At 41.8% G+C, this 23,394-nt stretch overlaps 1 protein-coding gene across 3 annotated transcripts; it reads left to right on the top strand.

The window, feature by feature from the left end:
- Positions 1-6,973: 6,973 nt before the first annotated feature.
- Sumo2 (small ubiquitin like modifier 2) lies at positions 6,974-23,024 on the top strand. Of its 3 annotated transcripts, none has more exons than XM_046449566.2 (4): positions 6,974-7,179; positions 8,744-8,875; positions 19,555-19,626; positions 22,339-23,024. In XM_046449566.2, the coding sequence occupies exons 1-4, from the start codon at positions 7,159-7,161 to the stop codon at positions 22,399-22,401; spliced, it is 288 nt and encodes a 95-aa protein (XP_046305522.1). In that variant the 5' UTR covers positions 6,974-7,158; the 3' UTR covers positions 22,402-23,024. The 3 variants fall into 3 exon arrangements, with proteins under 3 accessions (XP_046305522.1, XP_058436967.1, XP_058436968.1); XM_058580984.1 differs by lacking the exon at positions 22,339-23,024 and adding an exon at positions 21,319-22,331 and having other exon boundaries at positions 7,015-7,179; XM_058580985.1 differs by lacking the exon at positions 19,555-19,626 and having other exon boundaries at positions 7,015-7,179.
- Positions 23,025-23,394: the final 370 nt, after the last annotated feature.

Genomic DNA, 23,394 nt, shown 5'->3' with positions numbered 1-23,394 from the left:
ATTTGACCTTCCACAATGTCCATATGATCTTATCTAACATCCTCCTGTCTAAGGAGCGCAGGCGAGTTTGGGAGCAAGCTAAAAATTAAGCTGATGAGGTACATCAGACCTCCCCTGCCCATCCAATTGGCACTGAAGCAGTCCCTGATTAGGACCTCATTGGGATTATAATTTGCCTAGAGGAGTAACTAGTAGAAACCAATTCATTACTTGCCTCATGGCAGGACTTAGAAAGGCATCCCATAAAGATATCAATTATGAAAGGCTCCAGGAAATCTTTTTTTTAATATTTATTTTTTAGTTGGACACAATATCTGTATTTATTTATTTTTATGTGGTGCTGAGGATCGAACCCAGGGCCTCACATGTGCTAGGCGAGCGCTCTACCGCTGAGCCACAACCCCAGCCTTTCAGGAAAACTTCCAAGATAAGAATGAAAACCCTTCAACATTTTTAGACCACCTGACCAAGGATTTATTGCAATATACTAACCTGGACCCTGAAACTCCAGATGGGAGATAACTCTAATGACCTACTTTTTCTCCCAGAATTTACTGATATTAAGGCCAAACTAAGGTAACTCGAGAGGGGCCCCTAACTCACCAAACTGAGGTTCTAGAAGTGGTCTTCCAGAAGGCTAGGAAGCAAAAATACCAGATGCTTGCTCAAGCCGACCGTCCAGTCTTAGCATGTGTCCCTGGTTCCACTGGCCCTCAGGACTGCCAGGACCCTGTTTTAAATGTGGTCAGACAGGTCACAGGGCTTGTACATGTCCTAAGCCTCACAAGCTTCTGTGCCCTTGTCCTAAATGCCATCAGAAGGGACACTGGGCCGTTGACTATCCCCAAGCCTATAGCGGTCCGTAGCCATCTGGCCCTTCTGGTTCCCCTTTCCAACTCTTAGGACAAGCTGCAGAGGACTGATGAGGCCCACCCAGGTCCTCATCACCTGACACTACCATCACTCTTCGAGAACCCAGGGTAACTCTTCATATTTCAGGTAGGCCTGTCTCCTTCCTCCTAGACACTGGGGCTACATATTCAGCCCTCAAGGAGTTCTGGGGTCTACTACTCATTCTATGACCTCTATTGTCGGGGTAGAGGGTAAACCTTACCAACCCTTATAGACACCTAGCCTTGTTTGAGCTTTTGGCTCTCTAATTTTTACTCACTCTTTTTTGGTTATTCCACAGTGCCCTGTTCCCCTTATGGGAACGGACATCCTCACAAAGTTGGAGGCTATGTGTTCCTTCTCTCCTCATTTAGGCTTCCATCCAGACTCACCTGCCGCTCCCCTGATCCTCATCCTGACCTTAGGACCATCCCCTATTCTGTCTGCCAGTGCCTTCCCATTACCCCCTTTCAAGGTGGACCCTACTGTCTGGGATGTTTCAAGTTCTTTACTGCCTCACACCATGAGCCCATTCACATCCATCTCAAAGACCCCCTCCATTTTCTGGCCTAATCACAATACCTGCTCTCCCAACAAAAACTCCTAGGCTTACAGCATATCATTCAAGACCTTTTGCAAAAGGGATTCCTTAGACCTACTCATTCCCCTTACAACACCCCCATCTTGGCAGTAAAAAACCTAATGGTTCCTACCACTTGGTCCAAGACCTCTGCTCCATCAACTCTGCGGTCATATCAATGCATCCCATGGTAACCAATCCTTATACCCCTCTCTCCACCATTCCTCTGGGACCTCTTACTTCTCAGTACTAGACCTGAAAGATGTCTTCTTCACTATGTCCCTCCATTCTGACTCTCAAGACATTTTCACCTTTACATGGACAGACCCTGAGTCTTATAACTCCACTCAGCTGATGTGGACAGTTCTCCCCCAAGGGTTCTCCCCCTCATGTCTTTGGACACGCCTTGGCTAAGGTCCTAGCATGCATACATCTCACTCAGTCTATGGTGCTATAGTATGTTGATGACCTCCTTCTTTGCAGTCCCTCTTTTGAGGTCAGTCATCAGGACACCTGTAAACTTCTTAACTTCCTTTCTGCCCATGACTATAGGGCTTCTCCAACCAATGTACAGCTTTCCTTGGCAATGGCAACATACCTGGGCCTCTTCCTGACCCCTATACACAAAGCCATTATGGTTGACAGAAAGAGCCTTATCACTAATATACCAATACCCTCTACTAAGGAAGAAATTCTCTCCTTTCTAGGTATGGCAGGATTCCTCAGAGCTTTCTTTCACCCTAACATCACATCTTTAAAACAATTTCTCACTTCCTACCTTAAACTCTCTCCAGAGGACCTACAATTTCTCTCTACCCTCTCTGCTTCCTATGAAATCAGCCAAAAAACCAATCCTACCTCCAATCTCTGCCCACCTGCCTTCACTTTACACCAGGCAAGAGGATATCTCCCTTGCTCTGATTGGCAGCTGGATTTCACCTATATGCTCCCAGTCAAGGGGTACAAATTTCTTTTGGTACTCATTGACACCTTCTTGGGATGGGTCGAGGCTTTTCTTAACACCAGTAAATGTGCCCCCACAATGGCCAGTATCCTCATTGAACACATTCTTCCCCGATTCGGCCTCCCCTCCTCGCTCCAGTCTGATAATGGTCCTGAACTTACTTGCCATGTTTCACGGTGTGTAGGTAACGCACTCAATTATCTCCTGGCATTTTCATATCCCCTACCAACCCCCGTCCTCTGGCAAGGTGGAATGTACCAACAGAACTTGAAGAACATTTTTGCTAAACTATCCCTTGAATTACATTTAGATTGGACAAAACTCCTTCCTTTGGCTCTTAGGTTACAATCCCTCCCAAAGAAGCCAGTCAACATCTGCCCTTTTGAGCTTCTATATGGATGGTCTATCTCCCTGCTCAACTCACCTCCCTCTAATTTTCCACTACCCCTTACTCCACATCTTTTCTGGCCCCTTCCTTGCATACATTAGGAAACTTCTTTGGCAATACAGTAATGCTGTTCTGGCAAAGCCTAGTTCTGCCTCTTCCTCTTCTGCCACTCTGTCTCCTGGCAACCAGGTACTTCTTACCCCCCCCCCCACCACAGGCCCTCCTCCTCTTCCTCTCAACTCTCTGCAAAATGGACTGGACCCTAATCGGGTCATTCTTACCACTCTCATGGTGGCCTGCCTTGAGGGCCTCCCATATTGGCTCCATAACTCCCATTTAAAATGGTTTTCTCTGCCCTTTATTACATAGTGACACCCACAGGCCCTGTCAAGTTGCGTTTCTCCAATCTTGGACCCCCAATCTTCCTTCGGTTTCTGAGGACCACGAGGACACTGCAGAACTACGAGTACCACCCTTCCCTTTTTCATTTTTGTCCTCCTACCTTATTCTGCACTCACCTCCCATTGGTACCATTACTAGGAATTACCATTCCAATTTCTAGGAAATTTACAGCAACTTCTCAAACCATACTAACCATACAATCCCAGCTCGATTTTTTTTTTTTATTGGTTGTTCAAAACATTACAAGGCTCTTGACATATCATATCAGCTCGATTCTTTAGCTACTGTGATTCTGCAGAATCAAAGGGGCCTTTTTTTATGGCTGAAAAAAGTGGACTTTGTCTATACCTACAGGAAGAATGCTATTTTTATGTCAACCAATCTGGTATAGTAAAGGACAAGATAAAACAACTCCAACAAGACCTTGAACATCAAAAAAAACAGCTCTCCTCTACTGAAGGATGGCAGCTAAGTAAAGCCCTTCTCCAGTGGGCACTTCCCTTCCTACCCCTCCCCTTGTCATAGGCCTTCTGTTAATGCTTGCCCCCTGAGTCATTAGATTGGTTCAAGACCAGATCCAAAAAATCTCTAATCAAACTATAAACCAGCTTTTGTTACAGGAATACCAATCCCTCACCAAAAATTGGGACACCAGGGACAGCATTCCACCATCACTCAACCTCCATAATCCTTCCAATGACATCCTGCACCCCTAATGAAGGATTCAAATGCCAACCCTTCCCAGCAGGAAGCAGTTACAGAAGATTGACCTACATCCCTGTCCCCTAAGAGGCCAAATAAAAACAAAAAAGGAGGGAATATAAGGTCCTTACTCAGCATCTGGAGGGCCATCTTAAGTGACAGCCACCATTTTAAAGAAAAAGTTTCACTTTCTTGCCTAAGGGCTTTTCTGAGAAAGTCTTACCACTCCCTCATACCAACCCAACCCTTAACCACCCTGCATTAGGACCTGCCTGGCTCTGATTCCTGAGCCTCTCCCATAAAAGTCCCAGAACTCAAAAGCCTATTTTGCCTCTCTCCTATAGAGAGAGGGTCTTTATTTGTCAGCTATGAAAAATAAACACTTATGTGTATCTCTGCCTGGTCTCTTCCCCTTCATTTCTAAGTTGCCTAGGGCCTCAATAAATAGCTGAGGCTGGTCTTGAATTTTTGATTCTCCTGTCTCAGTCGCTGTAATTACAGGTGTGCACTACTATGTCCAGCAGAATCAGAGACTTTGCCCTTTTTTGTATCCCCACTGCCATAGGACCTTACACAGTGATAGTTTTAATGTATTTACTCATTCTTTGAGCATTCACAATGGACAAAAGTTTAGCATTGAGAAACTACAGGCACATTCAGTAACCCCAAGTAATTGATTATGACCCAAGCAGAATTTCAAGGAGGAAATGATGAGAAAGGAGGCTAGAGTGGTTGGTCTACATTAATTCTCAAAGGGCTTTGTAGATCTTTCATGAATTTTGGAGTTTATCATGTAAGGCAGAGGATTGCCACAGAACCAGAGAGGACTTCAAGAACTTCTTCATTTTTATTTTAGAATGGTCTGTGGTTTTCAAACTTTAGTGTGCTTCACAATCTCCAGAGAGACACAGAGGAGACCACACGATATGGGCAGAGACTGGTGTGATGAAGCCAACAAGTCAAGAAGGAGTGGAACCATCCGAAGTTGGAGGTTACAGGAAGCGCAGTGCTGCTAATGCCTTGATTTCTTTCTTTCTTTCTTTTTTTTTTTTGTGTGTGTGTATGTGTGTGTGTGTGTGTGTGATGCTGGGGATTGAATCTAGGGCCTAGTGCATATGAGGCAAGCACTCTACCAACTGAGCTATATCCCCAGCCCTAATACTTTAATTTTAGACTTCTGGCCTCTGACACCGAGAGAATAAATTTCTTTGTTTTAAGCTTAAAAAATCATCAGAAAAGCTTGTTAAACAGCATATTTCAGAGCCACGCTGCAAAGGACCCTAAGATTCTTATTTAAACCAACACTGTAAGTGATTATGACTCATTTAAATATCATGGGAGTCAAATAAAACAGGACAGTTAAAAACAAGAATACCACTTAGAAGGGCAATGCAGTAGCTCTGGGGAGAGGGTCCCTGGACCAGATGGAATTAGACTTCCCTCGCGTCTCTGATCAATCTGCTTGCCTTGGCTTGTCTCACATCTAGACATCTAGGTCTTTCCTCCTCTTCCTTCCCAAGTAGAAAGGGCCCATCATATCCAACTTCACTCAAAGGCACTGGCTAAAAGTAAGTAGACAGATTTGGTAGATATTTAGAAGATGGACTAGGAAAGAATTAGAAATTTATTGGATGGGAAGTGTATGGAAGGAAAGGAGGGAGATAAGAATGGCCCCAGGGCTTCTGGTGTGGAGAAGCTGTTGTAATGGTTTATGCAATTAAGTATAAGGCTACCGGTCTGGAAGAGGATAGGTCCCTGAAGTAAAATGAGTTTTAGTTGATATCTACTGAGTTTCAGTTTCTCTGAGCTCTCCAAGTGTAGATGTTGTATGAAGCTTAAAGAAAGATCTGGACTAGAAATACAATTCTACCCACTTCCATATGAGAATCATTAGAAAATAGATGGTAATGGAAGTGGGTAGAACTGTCCCAGGAGAGAGAATACAATAAGAGCAAAGGAGTTAGAACAAAACCCAAGAACAGTCAAGGGAGGGGTTGAGGAACAGCAACAACAACAAAAAATCGTGAGGAGTGCTAAAGGACAGGCCAGAGGTGAGAGGAAAACCTACTTCCTGCAAAGTTTCTAGGAATTCAAGAAAAGGGATGACAAATGGATTCTGTGAAGGCGATTTTTGGTGGCGCTGGGTGTGGGGGGGCACAGCAGCACATTGCAGAGGACTGAGGAGTGGGAGGTGACTGGGGGTGGGGTGGGGTGGGGGAGACCTGGACCTTTTTTCAAGCTGTGTGACCAAGAAAGAAGACCGCGATGGTGGAAACCTAACAGAATCGAATTGTCCCCGCTCCCCCCCCCCCGCCCCAGGGGGGAACTGAGAGAATAAACACAGGACTCAGAAGCAGAAGGTGGACTGTGAGGCTGTGGACCGCAGCACCTCGGCCATGGCCGTGGGGTCACTGGGCCGTCGGGGGAAGCGCTTGGTGTGGGAGCTTCGTAATGGTGTGCTCCTGATGGAGCCTTTCCTCTTGGAGCTGGAAGGCTGGCCTGGAGCAAGGAGGTCCTTGGAATGATAAGCGAGTCCCCGTCGAGGGCTCCTAGCAGCGCGGAAGCAGTCGTCGCAGTGGAGGCGAGAGCAAGTGGCAGCCTGTTGAGGGTGAAGCTTTAACCTTTAGGGATGGGGCTGGCAGTTAGGACGTGTGATGCTCCCCCAAGCCAGGGAGGGCTGCGCCTGGCTCACGTGACAAGAGTATGTCCCTGAGGAGCCTCACGCTGGGCTTGATTTAGGCTCCCCCTTCCACGTCTAGTAGGGCCGCCCTCCCCGGCCCAAGGCTTACGTCGAAGGCCTCGAGCCTCTCCCGTCTTCGCCGAGGACCAGCTGGAAGCCATTTTGATTATGCTCCACCACAGAAGGAGGACAATACAGCCCCGCCCAGAGCCAGGCGCGCCCCCGCGGCACCCCGGGTGCGCGTGTCCGCGCCTCTTCCCGCCGGCCTGGCGGGCGCCTGGCCCAGGCGGCGGCAGCGCGGGGCGGGGGATGGGGGTGGTTATGTAAGCGTTGCGCGCTCCCGTGAGGTTACAGCCAATAGGAGGCCCCGGCGGCTCGTGCTCGCGCACGCAGGGTGGGGGGAGGGAGCGCACGACGTGCGCGCGCCCTCTCCCTCGTCCACCGCTGCCGCCTCCTTCTTCTGCCGCTCCTGGAGCTGCTTGTGTGCTCGTTCGGTGCGGACCTGGTACCTCTTTTGTGAAGCGGCAGCTGAGGAGACTCCGGCGCTCGCCATGGCCGACGAAAAGCCCAAGGTGAGCTTGGCGCCGGCCGCCTCGCTTCGTCGGGGGACCCGGGGACGCCGGCGCCTGGGGGCCGGCCGAGCCCGCCGCGGCTCCTAGCGCCTCCCGGGCCCCCCACAGGGCCCGCCGCGGCTCAGGCCCGGGCGCTCCGCGCCATTTTCCTCCCTCCCTCTCTTCCTCCCTCCCGCGCCGGAGGAGGCCCGCCGCCCTCCCCCGCCCCCGGGGCCTCCGCGCGCGCGCGGCGCGAGGCGGGCGGCGGATCGCGAGCGCTCGCGAGCCCCATCCCCGCGCGGGCTGCTCGGCCGGCCGCCTGCGCGTGAGGAGGACGTTGGGCGCACGGTGCCCAGCCTCCGCGGACCCCGCGACTGTGCCGTGCTGCCCGCCGGTGGCAAGACTCTCCGGCCCTCGACTGCCGCACTTGGGGTGGGGGGCGGCGGGCGGGCGTGACCCTTGCCCAGGGCCGCGGCGGCCGGCGGCGCTGGGGAGAATCAATGGACCGCTGGCGCGCCGGGAGCCGGATGCCGGCGGCCGGGGGTTCCCGGGGAGAGGCTCCCACCTCCGTGGCCTCGGAGCCCGAGGGGGAGGGGCGGCGGCCCTGCCCGGTGCCAGCTGCCCCCGAGGCGCAGGGGCCATGTGGCTCCGCGAAGTTGGAGGCCGAGGTCCGAGTGGGGCTTAACTTCGGAGCGGAGCGCGGCTTGGAGGCACGGGAGACTTCCCTGGAGGACCAGGGACGCGCATCTCCAGGCCACAGGGGACCTGCCACTTGGGGTGGTTTGACACGCTCCCCTCCCTCGGCACTGCTTTCTGGAGTGACTTAGGGGCTGCAAAATTGTTTCCACACTTGGTTTTGGTGAACTTGGGGTCTGGTCGACATCTATACAGAAGACTTGGAAGAAACCTGTATGTTTGACCCATGACAACAAAGGGGAGGGGAGGAAAAGCGCTCCTGACTAAAAATAAACAAAATGATGCTTCTGATCCCCACGGTTATTCGTGGCTCTGAGTTAGTACCGAGCCTCGGGAGAGACCGGAAGATTTACCTCACTGGAGTTTTAAAGTGGAGGTTGGAATTGGATTTAAGTTATTAAGTTGAGTTTGGTAACTTTTTAACAAGAGAAGCGTGTTGAGTTTTGAATTGCAATTTCCCTCCTTGCACTGTTTCAGCAATTGTACTTAAAGAACTTTGTGAAGAGAAAGGACACTTTTTTTTTTTTTTTTAATCTTTTTTTGGGGGGTCGGGGGAGATTTTGGCAGTGACAGAAGATGTGCCATTTTAGACAGTTCAGCCTGAAGAGAACGTTGTAATAAATTGAGTGAGACCCATATTTTAAAATTATTGTTGTCATTGATAGCATTTCATGTAGGTTTTTCTGCTACAGCTATCTAATACTGATGCCGCAGAATTTGTAGTATTTCAGATTAGTTTTGGGGTCTAAAAATAGCTGTATGCTGCTTGGTCATATAGAATAAGAAACCTGTTGATTTTTTTTTTTTTTTTTTTTGAAGCAACTTGCACTGCTGCTGCTGCTACTGTTTTTCACATTTTCCAAATACTACTTTATTTTTCTTTCAACAGGAAGGAGTCAAGACTGAGAACAACGATCATATTAACTTGAAGGTGGCGGGGCAGGATGGTTCTGTGGTGCAGTTTAAGATTAAGAGGCATACACCACTTAGTAAACTAATGAAAGCATATTGTGAACGACAGGTGAGGAATTGATATGTGTACTTACCCTAAATGCACTTATTTTGAAAAAAGTTTCTAGAGAGTAGACTGGCATATTATTACTATGACTTTATATATATATATATATATATATATATATATATATATATATATATATATATATATTATCATATCAAGTTTTATCATGTATTTGATTATCGATTATTCATGAAAACCCTTAAGATGCTTTGGTTAGTATTATGATTCTAATATTAAACCAGAAATAAATCAAATCAAATTATATTCACTTGGCTAGTTCCCAAGGGTGTGTGATTTTACTTTAATAAGAAAATGAGTGAACTTGGTAAAATTTCTTGTCAGGTTCTCTTTTTTAAAATTCAAAAATTTTTTTGTTGGAACCTTTTGAATATTTTAACCACTTTGGAAATAAAGTTAAATGTGGTTTTAAGGACAAAGCATTAATATCTACCACTTACATTCCCAACCCTAGAGATCAGAAAAATTATAATCCTGCTGAGCCAAGAATAAATTTTGCTATAGGGGCATTTGCATTTTATTTAGAAAAAACAGTATGTAGATACCATGAAAAAGAAGTAGTAGTACCTTAAATGCTGGGAAGTCAATATAAGCTTTTACTAAGATAAAGAATTTTCCTTTGGGAGCTTGAGTCTATAATAAGACAAAGACAAGTTTAAAGGTGGTTTTTGTGGATGGGGTATTGGGGATTAAACTCAGGGCACTTGACCATAGAGCCACATCCCCAGCCCTGTTTTGTATTTTATATAGGGACAGGGTCTCCCTGAGTTGCTTAGCACCTAGGGCTTGCTGAGGCTGGCTTTGAACTCATGATCATCCTACCTCAACTGCCTGAGCCACTGGGATTACAGGTGTGCACCACCGCACCCAGCTTAAAGGTGGCTTTTGCAAGTTTAACCAAAACACTGAATCATAGATTGGTTCATTCAACCTGGCAGCAGAGTTTTTTCTCTTTCTTTCTTTCTTTTTTTTTTTTTTTTGTCTTCCTGAATGTTAAAAAGGTGGGAAAAACAACGACAAAAATGCCAAGCTCCCAAATAGAGTTTGAGCTGATGCTTGACATCTATGATACCTAAGGACATTTGAAGTCACAAATGTTTTGAGTTTTTTTTTTTTTTAGAGAGAATTTTTTAATATTTATATTTCAGTTTTCGGTGGACACAACATCTTCATTTTATTTATTTTAAATATTTATTTATTTATTTATTTTAGTTTTCGGCGGACACAACATCTTTGTTTGTATGTGGTGCTGAGGATCGAACCCCGGCCGCACGCGTGCCAGGCGAGCGCGCTACTGCTTGAGCCACATCCCCAGCCCGTTTTTTTTTTTTAAGTTTTCACAGCTTTAATTTATATATATTTTATTTTAATGTGAAAGGAGAATGATGTGCTCATTGTTGGTTTTTTTTTTTTTTGGTACTGGGAGTTGAACTCAGGGGTGCTTTGCCACTGAACCACATCCCCAACCCTTTTTTATTTTTATTTTGACATAGGGTCTCACTAAGTTGTTTAGAACTGTGCTAAATTGCCAGTACTAGCCTTAAACTTATGATCCTCCTGCATCAGCCTCCCAAGTCACTAGGATTATAGGCCTGAGCCACCCCATATCTATTACTGTGTTCATAATTTTGCTTTTTGGGGGTTGGTACTGGAGATTGGATTCAGGGATTCTCTACCATTGAACTACATCCACATTATTTTTTATTCTGAGATGTTCTCATTAAATTGCCAAGGCTGGCCTTGAATTTGCCATTTTTCTGCCTCATCCTCCAAAGTTGCTGGGATTACATACTTGTGCCACCCTTCCTACTTTTTGCTCATACTTTATTTTCATATACAAATTTAACCTAGGAGCGCTTTTTATCACTGAGCTACATCCTCAGTCTTTGTTTTTTGAGGCAAGGTATTGCTAAGTTGCTGAGGCGGAGCCTCAAACTTGTCATTCTCCTATCTCAACTTCCTGAGTTGTCAGGATTACAGGTGTATAGCACCAGGCCCAGAATAAATTTGCAATTTTTTTGGGGGGTGGGTGGGTATAGGGATCTTACTGGGGGGCACTCGATCACTTAGCCACATCCCCAGCTCTGTTTTGTATTTTATTCAGAGACAGGGTCTCACTGAATTACTTAGCACCTCACTCTTGCTGAGGCTGGCTTTGAGCTCCTCAGCCTCCTGAACCACTGGCATTACAGGCATGTGCCACTGTACTAGCTAAATTTGCAATTCTTTTCAAAGATATTTAACATGTTCTCATTTGAAGAATTTTGGTGAAATCACTCCCAAATTATTAAGCATAAAGTTTTTTTGTTTTTTGTGGTGGTGGTACTAAAGATATACAACTAAGCTTTCCCGCAGTCCAAACATGTACTTACTGTGCTAAAATATTTATGCACTGGCATCTTCTGTATTTGAACACTACTCCCCTCAGAATATGGGGAAATTTTAAAGGATGATAGCAAGACCATATGCAAAGGGGATAAGTACAAATACAAAATACTTTTAGGAAGTAAAGGGTTCAATGGTGCTGGCCTGTAATCCCAGTGACTATGGAGGCTGAGGCAGGAGGATTGAAAGTTTGAGGCCAGCTTTGCAGTTTTTTGACACTCTGTCTCAATAAAAATAAAAGGCTGGAATTGTAGCTCAGTGATAGAGTGCAACTGAGTTCAATTCCTAGTACTGCAAGAAAAAAAAAAAAGAAAAATAGGCTTTTATTTGGTTGTTGGTGAAAATATGGTCTTCATATATTTTCTATAATTATTACAAAATTTTAGTTTTGTTTTGGGGGGGTGGGTAACTGGGGATTGGACTCAGGGGCGCTTGGCCACCCAGCCTCGTCTCCAGCCCTGTTTTGTATTTTATTTAGAGAGAGGGCCTCACTCAGTTGCTTAGTGCCTTGCTAAGTTGTTGAGGCTGGCTTTGAGTTTGTGATCCTCTTGCCTAAGCCTCCTGAGCAGCTGGGATTACTGGCATGTGCCACCACACCAAGCTTAGTAATTGTATCTTGATGTATCATAATGTCTGATCAGTGTGATTTGGAAAACTACTTGTTTGGGGCAAGAAAGTTTACCTTTTGCGGGGTTGAGATTGTAGCTGAGTGATAAAGTGCTTGCCTCGTATGTGTGAGGCACTGGGTTCAATCCTCAGCACCACATAAAAATAAATAAAGATACCGTGTGTTCATCTACAACTAAATTAAAAAAAAAAAAAAAAGTTTACCTTTTGCCAGGTTCGGTGGTGTGTGCCTATAGTCCCAGTGAGGGAGGAAGATCACAAGTTCAAGGATTACAGGTGTGCCAAATTTTAGGTTTTAAATTGTCATTGTTTAATACTTTTTTTAAAAAGATTTTTTTAAAGGTGGACACAATATCTTTATTTATCTTATTTATTTTTTATGTGGTGCTGAAGATCGAACCCAGTATCTCACAAGTGCGAGGCAAGCACTCTACTGCTGAGCTGAAACCCCAGCCCCATCATTGTTTAATACTTTAGAGAGTGAAATTGAAAGAATTTTATGAAGACTACCTATCACCTAGTTCAGCAATTAATGTTTTATTAAATTATTGTTTTTATTCATCTGCTATTTACTAAATTCCTGCAAGGTAGTAGGGGCATCAAACTAGGTGCCAGAAACAAAAAACATAGCACATCCTCTATATTTCAGATTGTTCTTATAGGAGATTATTCTAAGACCAAGACTTAATTAGGTCAGTCCATAAATTTTGTGTTTTCCTGCTTTTAAAATCAAATTTAGCCTATTACAATTTTAGCCTATTTTCCTTGAATTTTTCTGGTTATTGGGTCCTAAGACTAAGATTGGGTTACATTTGATTAAACTTATTACAGTCACTCGTTGACTTGCAGTAGAGAAGACAGAAACACTGGTTGTCCATTAAAAAATAGGCATGGTGGCGCATGACTATAATCCCAGTGATTCTGGAGGCTGAGACAGGAGGATTGCAAGTAGGCCAGCCTCAACAATTTAGTGAGAACACCCCCAGCAACTTAGTTAGACCCTGTCTCAAAAAAAAAAAAAAAAAGAAAGAAAGAAAAAGAAAAGAAAAAATCTGGGGATGGCTTATTGATAAAGCCTCCCTGAGTTAAGATCTGATCCAGAAAGAGCTCTCAAAGATATTTATTCCTATTTCCTCTTAAGTTGGGAATGACCTCTTTAGGTTTGATTTCCCCCCCCCCCCAACTTGTGACTGAATCTAGGGGGACTTAACCATTGAGCTACTACATCCCTAGCTCCCTAGCCCTTCATTTTTTTTTTCTTTTAAAATTTTTAATTTTTGCTTATTTATTTTTGGGTATCAAGAATTGAACTCAGGGGCAGTGAAGCACTGAGTCACAATCCCAGCCCTATTTTTGTATTTTATTTTGAGATAGGGTCTCACTGAGCTGCTTAGGGCCTTGCTAATTTGCTGGGGCTGGCTTTGAACTCACAATCCTGTCTCAGTCTCCTGAGCCACTGGGATTAAGGTGTGCACCACTGTGCCCTGCTTTACCTCTTGAGTTTTGAGCAAGATGATCCCTGTTTGTTTTTCAAAAGAAATAAAAATTTTAAGTTATTATATATTATATACCTATATATAATTTTTTTTCTTTTGTTTGGTGCTGGTGCATGAAGAGCAAACACTTACCAACTGAACTATATCCCCAATCTAGTTATTAGAGCTTTATAGTTACACATAGTGGTTTGGTTCATCCTGGCAAACTCATGTGTGCATGGAATTTGATTTCAGTTCATAATCCCCTTTTTCTCTTCCCCCTTTCCCTCTGCTCCCTCATTCTACATCCTTTACTGGACTTTCTTTTGGTTGTCTGTATTTAACTGGTTCTTTTTATTCATGCATAAAGATGAAATTCCCTGTGGTACATCTATATATGAGTATAACATGATTTTTTAAAGAATTCTACATTGACTCCCCTTACCCAACCCTCCACTGTGCCTCTTGATCTCCTACATTACCGATTTCCCTTTATGCTTTCCTATCCTTCCCTCCCCCTTTCCTTTATTTTTTAAAATTACTATATTTATTTATTCTTCTGTGGTGCTGGGGATGCAACTTGGGTGTCCCACACATGGGGCAAGTGCTTTATTACTGAACCACATCCTTAGTCACCCGCTTCCATTATTTTATTTTAGCTTCCACATTGAGAGAAAAAATTCAACCTTTGAGTTTCTGTGCATTTCTTTGTTTTTACTTGTAGATGGACATAATACCTTTATTATTTTATTTATTTATTTATTTTTATCTGGTGTCAAGGATCAAAGCCAGCCCCTCCAAGTGCCAGGCAAGCTCTGGCTTATTTCACTTAGTATGATATTCTCCATTTCCATCCATTTACCAGCAAATGACATGATTTTATAATTTATGGCTGAGTAAAACTCTTTGTGCACGCAAGTATCTCAGTTTCTTAATCCATTCAACCTGTGTTGATTCCATAATTCACCTATTGTGAATTTAGTTTCCCTTGTCTAAGGAAGATTTTAAAATGTCACATAATTGATCTGATTGCCTGTTTCTTAAGAGTAGGTACAGGCTATCAAAAGACTTTATCTAGTCCAATTTGCATAGCTAAAGTTTTTTGGCAGTTGTGAATTATTAATCAAGGATTTGTGTGTGTTACTGCTGATTGAACCCAGGGGCACTCTACTATTAAGCTATATTCCCAGTTTTCTTCTTTTTCTTTCTTTCTTTTTCTTTTCTTTTTTTTTTTTTTTTAAGAGAGAGAGAGGAAGAGAAGAGAGAATTTTTTTTTTTAATATTTATTTTTCAGGTTTTGGTGGATACAACATCTTTATTTTATTTTTATGTGGTGCTGAGATTTGAACCCAGCGCCCCGCTCATGCCAGGCAAGCACGCTACTGCTTGAGCCACATCCCCAGCCCTCCCAGTTCTTTGCATTTTTAATTTCGAATCTGGATCTTGCTTTGCTGCTGAAGGTGGCCTTGAATTTGTAATCCTCCTAGCCTCCTACCTCAGCTTCCGGAGTCCTTGGGATTATAGGCATGTGCCACCTCTCCCAGCTCTGACTGAGGATTTTTACTAGGGCACATCAAATTTATATATATATATATGTATATATATATGTGTGTGTGTGTGTGTGTGTATATATATATATATATATATATATATATATATATATAATTTATTTATTACTGGGGATTGAACAACTCTGGGCACTCAACTACTGAGCCACATCCCCAGCCCTATTTTGTATTTTAGTTATAGATAGGGTCTCACAGAGTTGCTAAGCACCTCACTATTGCTGAGGCTGGCTTTGAACTCGATCCTCCTTTCCTCAGATCCTGGAATTACAGGCATGTGCCACCGCGCTTGGCCTGTATTTATGTTTTAATGGGTGCTAAGGATCGAACCCAGTGCCTCATGCATGCAAGGCGAACACTCTACCACTAAGCTACAACCCCAGCCCTCCCCAAAGTTTGAGAGGCTGAGGTAGGAAGATCATAGGTTCAAAGCCAGCCTCAGCAACTTAGACCTAGTCTCAAAATAAAAACCAGGCTGGGGGTGTGGCTTAGTGGTGAAGTGCCCCAGGTTTAATCCCTGGTACCTACAAATCTTGGACTCATCCTTGATGATGCTGTCATAATTTATAAAATCTGCAGCAATTTCTGTTCTTTTATGTATGCTGTATAATATGGTAACCAGAAGCCACATGTCACTATTGACCACTTGGAATATGGCTAGTATTGAGATGTGCTTTAAAATGTAAAATGTACAGGAGCTAGTGTTGTGGCTTAGCGGGAGAGCTTGCCTAGCATGTGCGAGCCCTGGGTTCCATCCTCAGCACCAATATAAATAAATAAAGGTATTGTGCCCAACTGCAACTAAAAAATATTTTTTAAAAATGTAAAATATACAATGTGAAATTTTGAGGACTTGGTATTAAAAAGGAAAATCTTAATTTTTAAATGTTGATTGATGTTAGAATGATAAGGTTTTTTTTTTTTTTGTACTGAGGATTGATAAGTGCAATCCGTCACTCACTGTGCTATGCCCCCAGCCCTTTTTATTATTTGATACATTTGTTTTTTGTAATGCTGAGGATTGAACCCAGGGTTTGACCCCTGAGCAACATCCCCAGCCTTTTTTTTTTTTTAACACAGGGTTTTGCTACGTGCTTAGAACTTACTAAGTTGCTGAGGCTGGCCTGGAACCTGCAGTCCTCCTGCCTCAACTTCCCAAGTGGCTGAGATTGCATGTGTGCCCTGCTGAACCCAGGGCTTTAACCTCCTGAGTAGCTAGGATTACAGGATTGTGCCATTGCACCCATGTAGCTAACATTTTTATGGATAGATGAGGTAGACAGTCACATGGCTTACAGCCATTTTATTTTGTTTTTTGTCCATTACATCCGAAGAGCTTTAATTGTCTCCACTAAAATGTAAGCTCTTTGATGGTGCCAGTTATCAAACCCAGGGCGTCATGCATGCTAAGCAAACACTCTACCACTACCACTGAGCCTCATTTCAAGCCCAATAGGGACTTCTTGCTCTAAACCAGTACTTAATATGTAGAACAAGCTCAAACAATGCTTGTAAAATGGTAGAGTACATTCAAACTAATAAGTTTATACCCTACCCTAAATAAATTACAAATAATTTTTTTAATCATGAAGAATTTGTCCACTGTATGTCAATCATATGTTTCAGCTGAGAAAGCATGCTGTTTCATTCTAGTATGGTTTTGTTTTGATTTTATCTTGGAGCTTCTCGTGGTTTCAGAAAACACAGAATCACCAATTTATTCCAGTTTATTTTTGTGAAATTGAAAATAAATAAAGAAATTGAAACTCTCAGGTCATAGCTAATTCAGGGATGATATATATGTATATATATTTGTAGTTGGACACAATACTTTTATTTTTATGTGGTGCTGAGGATCAAACCCTGGGTCTCGCGTGTGCTAGAACCCAACCCTCAATAATATTGATACAGAAGAGGAACTCACATTTTGGTTTGCAGTCTTTTTTTTTTTTTTTTATGATACCCTTTATATTTATGTGGTGCTGAGGATCAAACCCAGAAATCCAGTGCCTCACACATGCTAGGCAAGCACTCTACCCCTGAGCTGCAAATCCCAGCCTCAGTTTGCAGTATCTTAAAGGCACATCTTGTTTAGATTTAGAACTTTTTTTGAGGAGAAAAAGCAGGAGTTAAATTATCTGAGAAAGCTATTATGGTAGATCAATGACTACAAGTAACTTAATATTTCATGTTGGGTCTTTCAAAATTCCCAGTTTAGCCATTGTGTGGTGGTGCTTGCCATAATCTCACCTACTCAGGAGGTTGATATAGGAGGTTCACAGGTTCAAGGCCAGCCTCAGCAAATTAGTGAGACCTTAGATAAAAAGGTCTGAGGATATAGTGCAGTGCTAAAATGCCCCTTCACTTATTTTATTTATTTGTAGTTGTAGATGGACAGAATGCTTTTATTTTGTTTGTTTATTTTTGTGTGGTGCTGAGGATTGAACTAAGTGCCTCATGAATGCCATGCAAGTGTTCTGCCACTGGGCTACAGCTCCAGCCCTCTGTGTACATTTTTTAATACTCTAAAATAAGGGGGCCCCCACACGGTGGCACATTCCTGTAATCCCAGCAGCTGGCGAATCTGAGGCAGGAACATTGCGAGTTCAAAGCCAGCCTCAGCAAAATCGAGGTGCTAACACAACTCAGTGCTAAGACCCTACCTCTAAATAAATTACAAAATAGGACAGGTTGATGTGGCTCAGTGGTTGAAACAAGAACCCCAGAATACAGAAGGTGCTTAGTATTTTATTGAAGCAAGGAGTTTCTTTAATGGAATATTATTTGTAGATACAAAATACTGAGCAGTTGATGGCTTGGCATTGAATCCTTCCTTTTTTAAAATTGTTTTTATTTTTCAATTCTTCAATTGCAAAATTGCTTTTTAAAAATTTTTTTTAGTTGTAGATGGACACGATTTCTTTATTTTTTTATGTGGTGCTTGTGAGATGAGTGCTCTACCCCTGAGCTACAGCCCCAGCCCATAAATTTGTCATTTTAAAGGAAATCAGTATGATCTTCCTATTTATGGATATATTTAAGCACAGGTTCAGTAACTCCTTGTTAAAGGGGAATGCAGATGTTATGCAAATGTTTTATTACTTTGTTTCAATATTTTGAATACTTTTAATTATTTGAAGTATCAATTTATATTTAAGGGTGTTTATGTAAATTTGTAATAAGTTTAAAATTGAACATGATACAGGAGTGACTAAGTTAATTTATCTCCAGCCTGCCTCTAAAGATACTTTATTTTCCTGTTTGTTGTCATTTGGCTGTCATTGCCAACAGCTTTGCTGCTTTTCCCTTCCCCCCATTCTTGCCACTTCTTTATCAGGTAAGTAATGCTTCTCAAATGAAACACTGGAATTAGGTTTTTTTGTTTGGTTTGGTTTTGGTTTTGGTACCTGGGATTGAAGCCAGGGGCATTTAACCACTGAACCACATCCCCTAGCCCTTCTTTATGTCAGGATCGCACCGAGTTGCCAGGGCCTCATGAAAATTGTTGAGGCTGGCTTTGAACTCAAGATCCTCCTGCCTCAGTGTCTGGAGCCATTGGGACTACAGGTGTGTGCCCCTGTGCCTACCTTGGAATCAGTTTTGTAGAAGGGGCTATATATCTTGAAGCTAAACTCAATTGAGGGGGGGGTGTACCAGAGGTTGAACCCAGAAGTGCTTGACCACTAATCACATCCCTATTCCTTATTATTATTTTGTTTTTCAACACCTTTATTTCACTTATTTATTTTTTTATGTGGTGCTGAGGATCAAACCCAGGGTCTCACATGTGCGAGGCAAGCACTCTACCACTGAGCCACAACTCCAGCCCCTATTATTTTTTTAATATTTATTTTTTAGTTTTAGTTGGACACATACCTTTGTTTATTTATTTTTATGTGGTGCTGAGGCTCGAACGTGCTAGGTGAGTGCTATACCACTGAGCCACAACTCCAGCCCCAATTTTTTTTATTTTTATTTTTTTAATTTTACTGGGGATTGAACCCAGAGCCCTGTGTGTACGAGGCAAGCACTCTACCAACTGAGCTATAGCCCCAGCCCCACCACCTTTTTTTTTTTTTTTTGGTCTCCTCAGTTTTGAGATAGGGTCTTTGTTAGACAGGGCTCACTAAGTAGCTAGCCTTGCTTTTGCTGAGGCTGGCTTTGAACCTGCGATCCTCATGTATCAGCCTCCCAAGCCGTGCACCAACATGTCCAGCTGGGGGACTTTTTCTCAAGGGTGCTTCACCGCTGAGCTGTATTCCCAGCCCTTTTTATTTTTTGAGACAGGGTCTCACTAAGTTGCTGGAGCTGATCTTGGGTTTATAATCCCTGTCTTAGTCACTGAGTTTCCAGGATTACCAAAAACAGGTGCCACTGCACCTGGCTTCCCAGCTCAATTTATTCTTTTCAAAAAAATCAAACATGCTGCATTTTAAAGAAAGTAAGAATCACTTCACATCTTTTTACCCACATAAAAATGTTAACTTATTGATGGTTATTTATTAGATATCTCTTTTAATATTCATGGTTAAATATTTAAATATGTGTATAGTTTTATCTAAATGGAGTTTTTTCTTTACATGCTGCTTATTGCTTTTAAACTCTTGTTCAGGGTTTGTCGATGAGGCAGATCAGATTCCGATTTGACGGGCAGCCAATTAATGAAACAGACACACCTGCACAGGTAAAGTCTCTGTTATTTAGAAAAATTGTGCTTTTTTAAACAAGTTTGTGTATCAATTTGTAAACTTTTTGACTTGGAGAGTAATTGTTGTCTCCAAGGGACATTAGAAAGGGAAAAATTGGACTAGATTGAGGAAATGCCAGTGTGTTTTTTAATTACCCAGTTACCACTCAGTAAAGGGTTATTTAATTACTTAATAAATCCCATTTTTCCCTTGTTGTCATCATTATTTGGAAAAAATAATTAAAACCATTGTCTCTTTCTTCAGAATATAAGTTTCATTTGTTTTTGTTGCTGCAGCCCTTGATCATACCCAGGGTTCTCCACAGGTAATTGGTTGGCTATTGATCCTGCCCACTTAAATTCCTCATGCTGAAGTGAATTTGCTTTCATCTATTCTCCAGAATTAATTACTCTTACCTGCAAAGTCTCCTGATACCTTAGTTTGACAGGAAGAACTCTTGATAATAAGAGATTTTTCAGACACTTTGTAAGAAAGGTGATGATCTCTGATCCTTAATCTTTTTTACATATCAGTTTGTTCTGTGACTTGTATGGGATTGGTTGGTCTATCTCCTATGGCAGAACACTTTGTTTCTATTTACCATTTCAACTTAAGATTTTAGTCCTGGAAACAAATAATTTACTTGCAGAAATTTAAAGTGCATCATTTATACTTTTGAATTTTAATTTTGTTGCCCAGTAAAAGAAAGATAAGTATGGCATTAATGAAGTAGCACATCCAGATGTGGTTTTGTTGATGATCTTCAAAAAATTGACATATCTGAGTTCTCTAGGGGAGAATATTTTGAAGAAGATTTCCATTGGTGAGTCTCCATAAAACAATTGCATAGTGTAGTCGCTAGGAGGTGCTATAGTCTCTATAAATAATGGCCCTTTTTTGGAAGGCTTTTACAGTTTTAGTAAAAAATGTAACAATTCAAGCTGGGCACAAGCCTGTAATCCCAGCGTGGAGGCAGGAGGATCACAAGTTCAAAGTCAGCCTCAGCAATTTATTGAGGTGCTAAGCAACTCAGCAAGACTGTCTAATAAAATATAGAATAGGGGCTAGGGATGTGGCTCAGTGGTGGAATGCCTCTGAGTTCAATCCCTGATTCTCCCCCCGCCCCCCCCCCCCAAAAAAAGTGACATTTCAGTGTGAAAAGGTAAGCCTTAATTAAAGAGCCTTTGATCTTGAGGTGGGCTTCGTGGTGTACATCTGTAATCCCAGCAGTTTTGAGAGGTGGAGGTGGGAGGATTGCAAGTTCAAGGTCAGCTTCTGAAATTTTGCAAAACCATGTCTCAAAAATATAAATGTCTGGGGATGTGGCTAAGTGGTAAAGTCACAGATTTCAATCCTCAGTACAGGATTGGTGGTAGGAGAGAAAAACTCCCCGTGAGGGATTATAAAATGTTTAAGTACAGCTTGGAATTATTTTGGTTCATTTTAGAACTCTCACAGTATTTCTCAATTACATGAAAAGTTCTATTTAAGATCACAAATGATTAGTATGTGCCCCTCATTCTGCTAGTTATGGTTTACTTTCTTGGACTCATTTTTAATTGTTATAACTGAGTGATATTTTATAGAAGTGGGAAATGAGAGTCATGGATTTATTTTATTTAGGTATTGGGTGTGTTATCACTGAGCAATATATCCACAGGATTTTTTTTTTTTTTTTTTTGAGACAGGTTTGTTTAAATTGTTAAGCCTGTCCTTGCTTGAATTTGTGAACTTTCTACCTCCTGCCTCTGCTTCCCCAATACAATCCTTGGGATTATAGGCAAGTAGCCACCACACCCAACTAGAAGAACTAGAGTTAAGAATATTTTAATATTTAATATTACCTCTACTTTTAGTCTATTTGTATCTACTTAGAACGAGCTTCCTTTCTTGTCTTAAGGTATCCAAGGGTACTATTTTATTTTAAAAAATATCACTATTTAGCTGGGTGCTGTGGTGTTTTCCTGTAATCCCAGAAAGTCCTAATGCTGAGGCAGGAGGGTCACAAGTTCTGGGCCAACCTGAACAATTTAGTTAGACCCTGCCTCAAAAATTTAAAAAAGGGCTGGGGAGGTAGAGCACCCCTGGTTTCAGTCCCCAGTTCTGAGGGGCAGGGTGATCAGTTTTTAGAAGGAATGGTTTAAAAGTTAATTTGCAGCATAGTAAACAATTAAAAAGCTGCTTGACTTTACAGTGTTTCAATATGTGCTAAGACCTTCCTATCACCATGGTTGTTTTACAGATAGTGTGTGAATAGTAAATCTTGGTAACTAAATTTTTGAATATAATTTGGAATTTTAAATTGTTTTTTCTATATAAATAAATTTGCATGATAAAGTGAACTCTTATTGCCTATTATCTACACTCATTTTTATAAACTCATAAAAACAATCTAATCATACTATAAGCTATTAATCTGCTTAGTTTTTAAATTTTATTTTTAGTCTTATCTTTGGGATATAAATGTATCATGTTTTATTTCTTTGAGTTTCTATTGACAAGTTATTCCCCATCTTTTCTGATCTAAATATTGCAGTAAGGTCCAGTGGACATATCTAGCTTTTTTAACTTAAAAACGAAGATTTCTGTGACATTCATTTAAAAAGGAGGCCAAGTGAAAAATTACTTAAATCAAATTTGATGCCTGATTAATCCATGACATCTAAATTAATCAGTGGTCTTAAATTTGTTTTTCTGTTTTATACTAGTTGGAAATGGAGGATGAAGATACAATTGATGTGTTCCAGCAGCAGACAGGAGGTGTCTACTAAAAAGGGAACCTGCTACTTTACTCCAGAACTCTGTTCTTACAGACCAAGAATACATTCTCAATTAGAAAACTGCAATTTGGTTCCACCACATCCTGACTACTACAGTATAGTTTTCTTTATTCTTTCATTTTCCCCTTCCCCATTCCTTTATTGTACATAAAGTAACTGGTGTATGTGCACAAGCATATTGCATTTTTTTTTTTAAACTAAATGGCCAATGATATGTTTTGATTGACATCAAATGGAGATGGGATGGGGAAAAATACTGGTTCTGTGAAAATATCCCCTTTCTCCATTAGTGGCATGCTCATTCAGCTCTTATCTTTATATTCCAGTAAGTTATTTTGCTCTCACTGTTTTAACAAAAAACAAAAAAACAACAAAAAAAAAAAACCTGAACAACATAAAAATCCTTGCATACCTTGTTCGATTGGAGAATTTTAATGTTTTTCATTTATCATTGTAAAACCAAGGACAATTTTATAACTTTTTTGTACGTAGCTGTTACATGTAGGGCAATCTGTCTTTAAGTAGGGGTAAATTACTCTTAAAAAAGATTCCTAGATAGTTTTCCCTTCAAGTCAAGCGTCTTGTTGTTTAAATAAACTTCTTGTTTAAAATGAGCTGTTTTCTTTATTCTGAAGAGTATTAAATAAAAAGTTGAAGCCTAGAATAAAACATGATTTGAATGGGCCTGCTGGAAGTAACATTTCAGGAGAAGAAATGAAATTATTAAGCATTTCTGAGCAAATCATATAAACAAGGAGTAGCAAAGTTGTATAAATGACTGGCATTGGAAGTTTCGGCATCTTCAAAAAAGCTTGGTACACCTGTAATCCCAGCATCTCAGGTGCCTGAGGTAGGAGAATCTCAAATTCAAACTAGCCTCAACAATTTAGCAAGGCCCTTAGTAATTTAGTGAGACCTTGTCTCAAAAAAAAAGGGTTAGATGTGGCTCAGTGTTTAAGCCTCTGGTAGCCTCTGCTGCCAAAA

Source organism: Marmota monax, unplaced genomic scaffold (genome assembly GCF_021218885.2).
Source record: "Marmota monax isolate L192 unplaced genomic scaffold, Marmota_monax_Labrador192_F-V1.1 WCK01_AAM20220418_F8-fsc00292, whole genome shotgun sequence".
NCBI classification, from domain to species: domain Eukaryota; kingdom Metazoa; phylum Chordata; class Mammalia; order Rodentia; family Sciuridae; genus Marmota; species Marmota monax.
Note: the sequence above shows the minus strand (reverse complement) of the source record. Positions and strands in the feature narration are given on the sequence as shown.

What these genes read in the sequence shown, in the direction of transcription:
- Sumo2 (XM_046449566.2), top strand. Translation starts at nt 7,159, where the DNA reads ATGGCCGACGAAAAGCCCAAG. An exon ending in AAGCATATTGTGAACGACAG is followed by an intron (nt 8,876 to 19,554) that starts GTGAGGAATTGA and finishes ACTCTTGTTCAG; the next exon opens with GGTTTGTCGATGAGGCAGAT. An exon ending in AAACAGACACACCTGCACAG is followed by an intron (nt 19,627 to 22,338) that starts GTAAAGTCTCTG and finishes GTTTTATACTAG; the next exon opens with TTGGAAATGGAGGATGAAGA.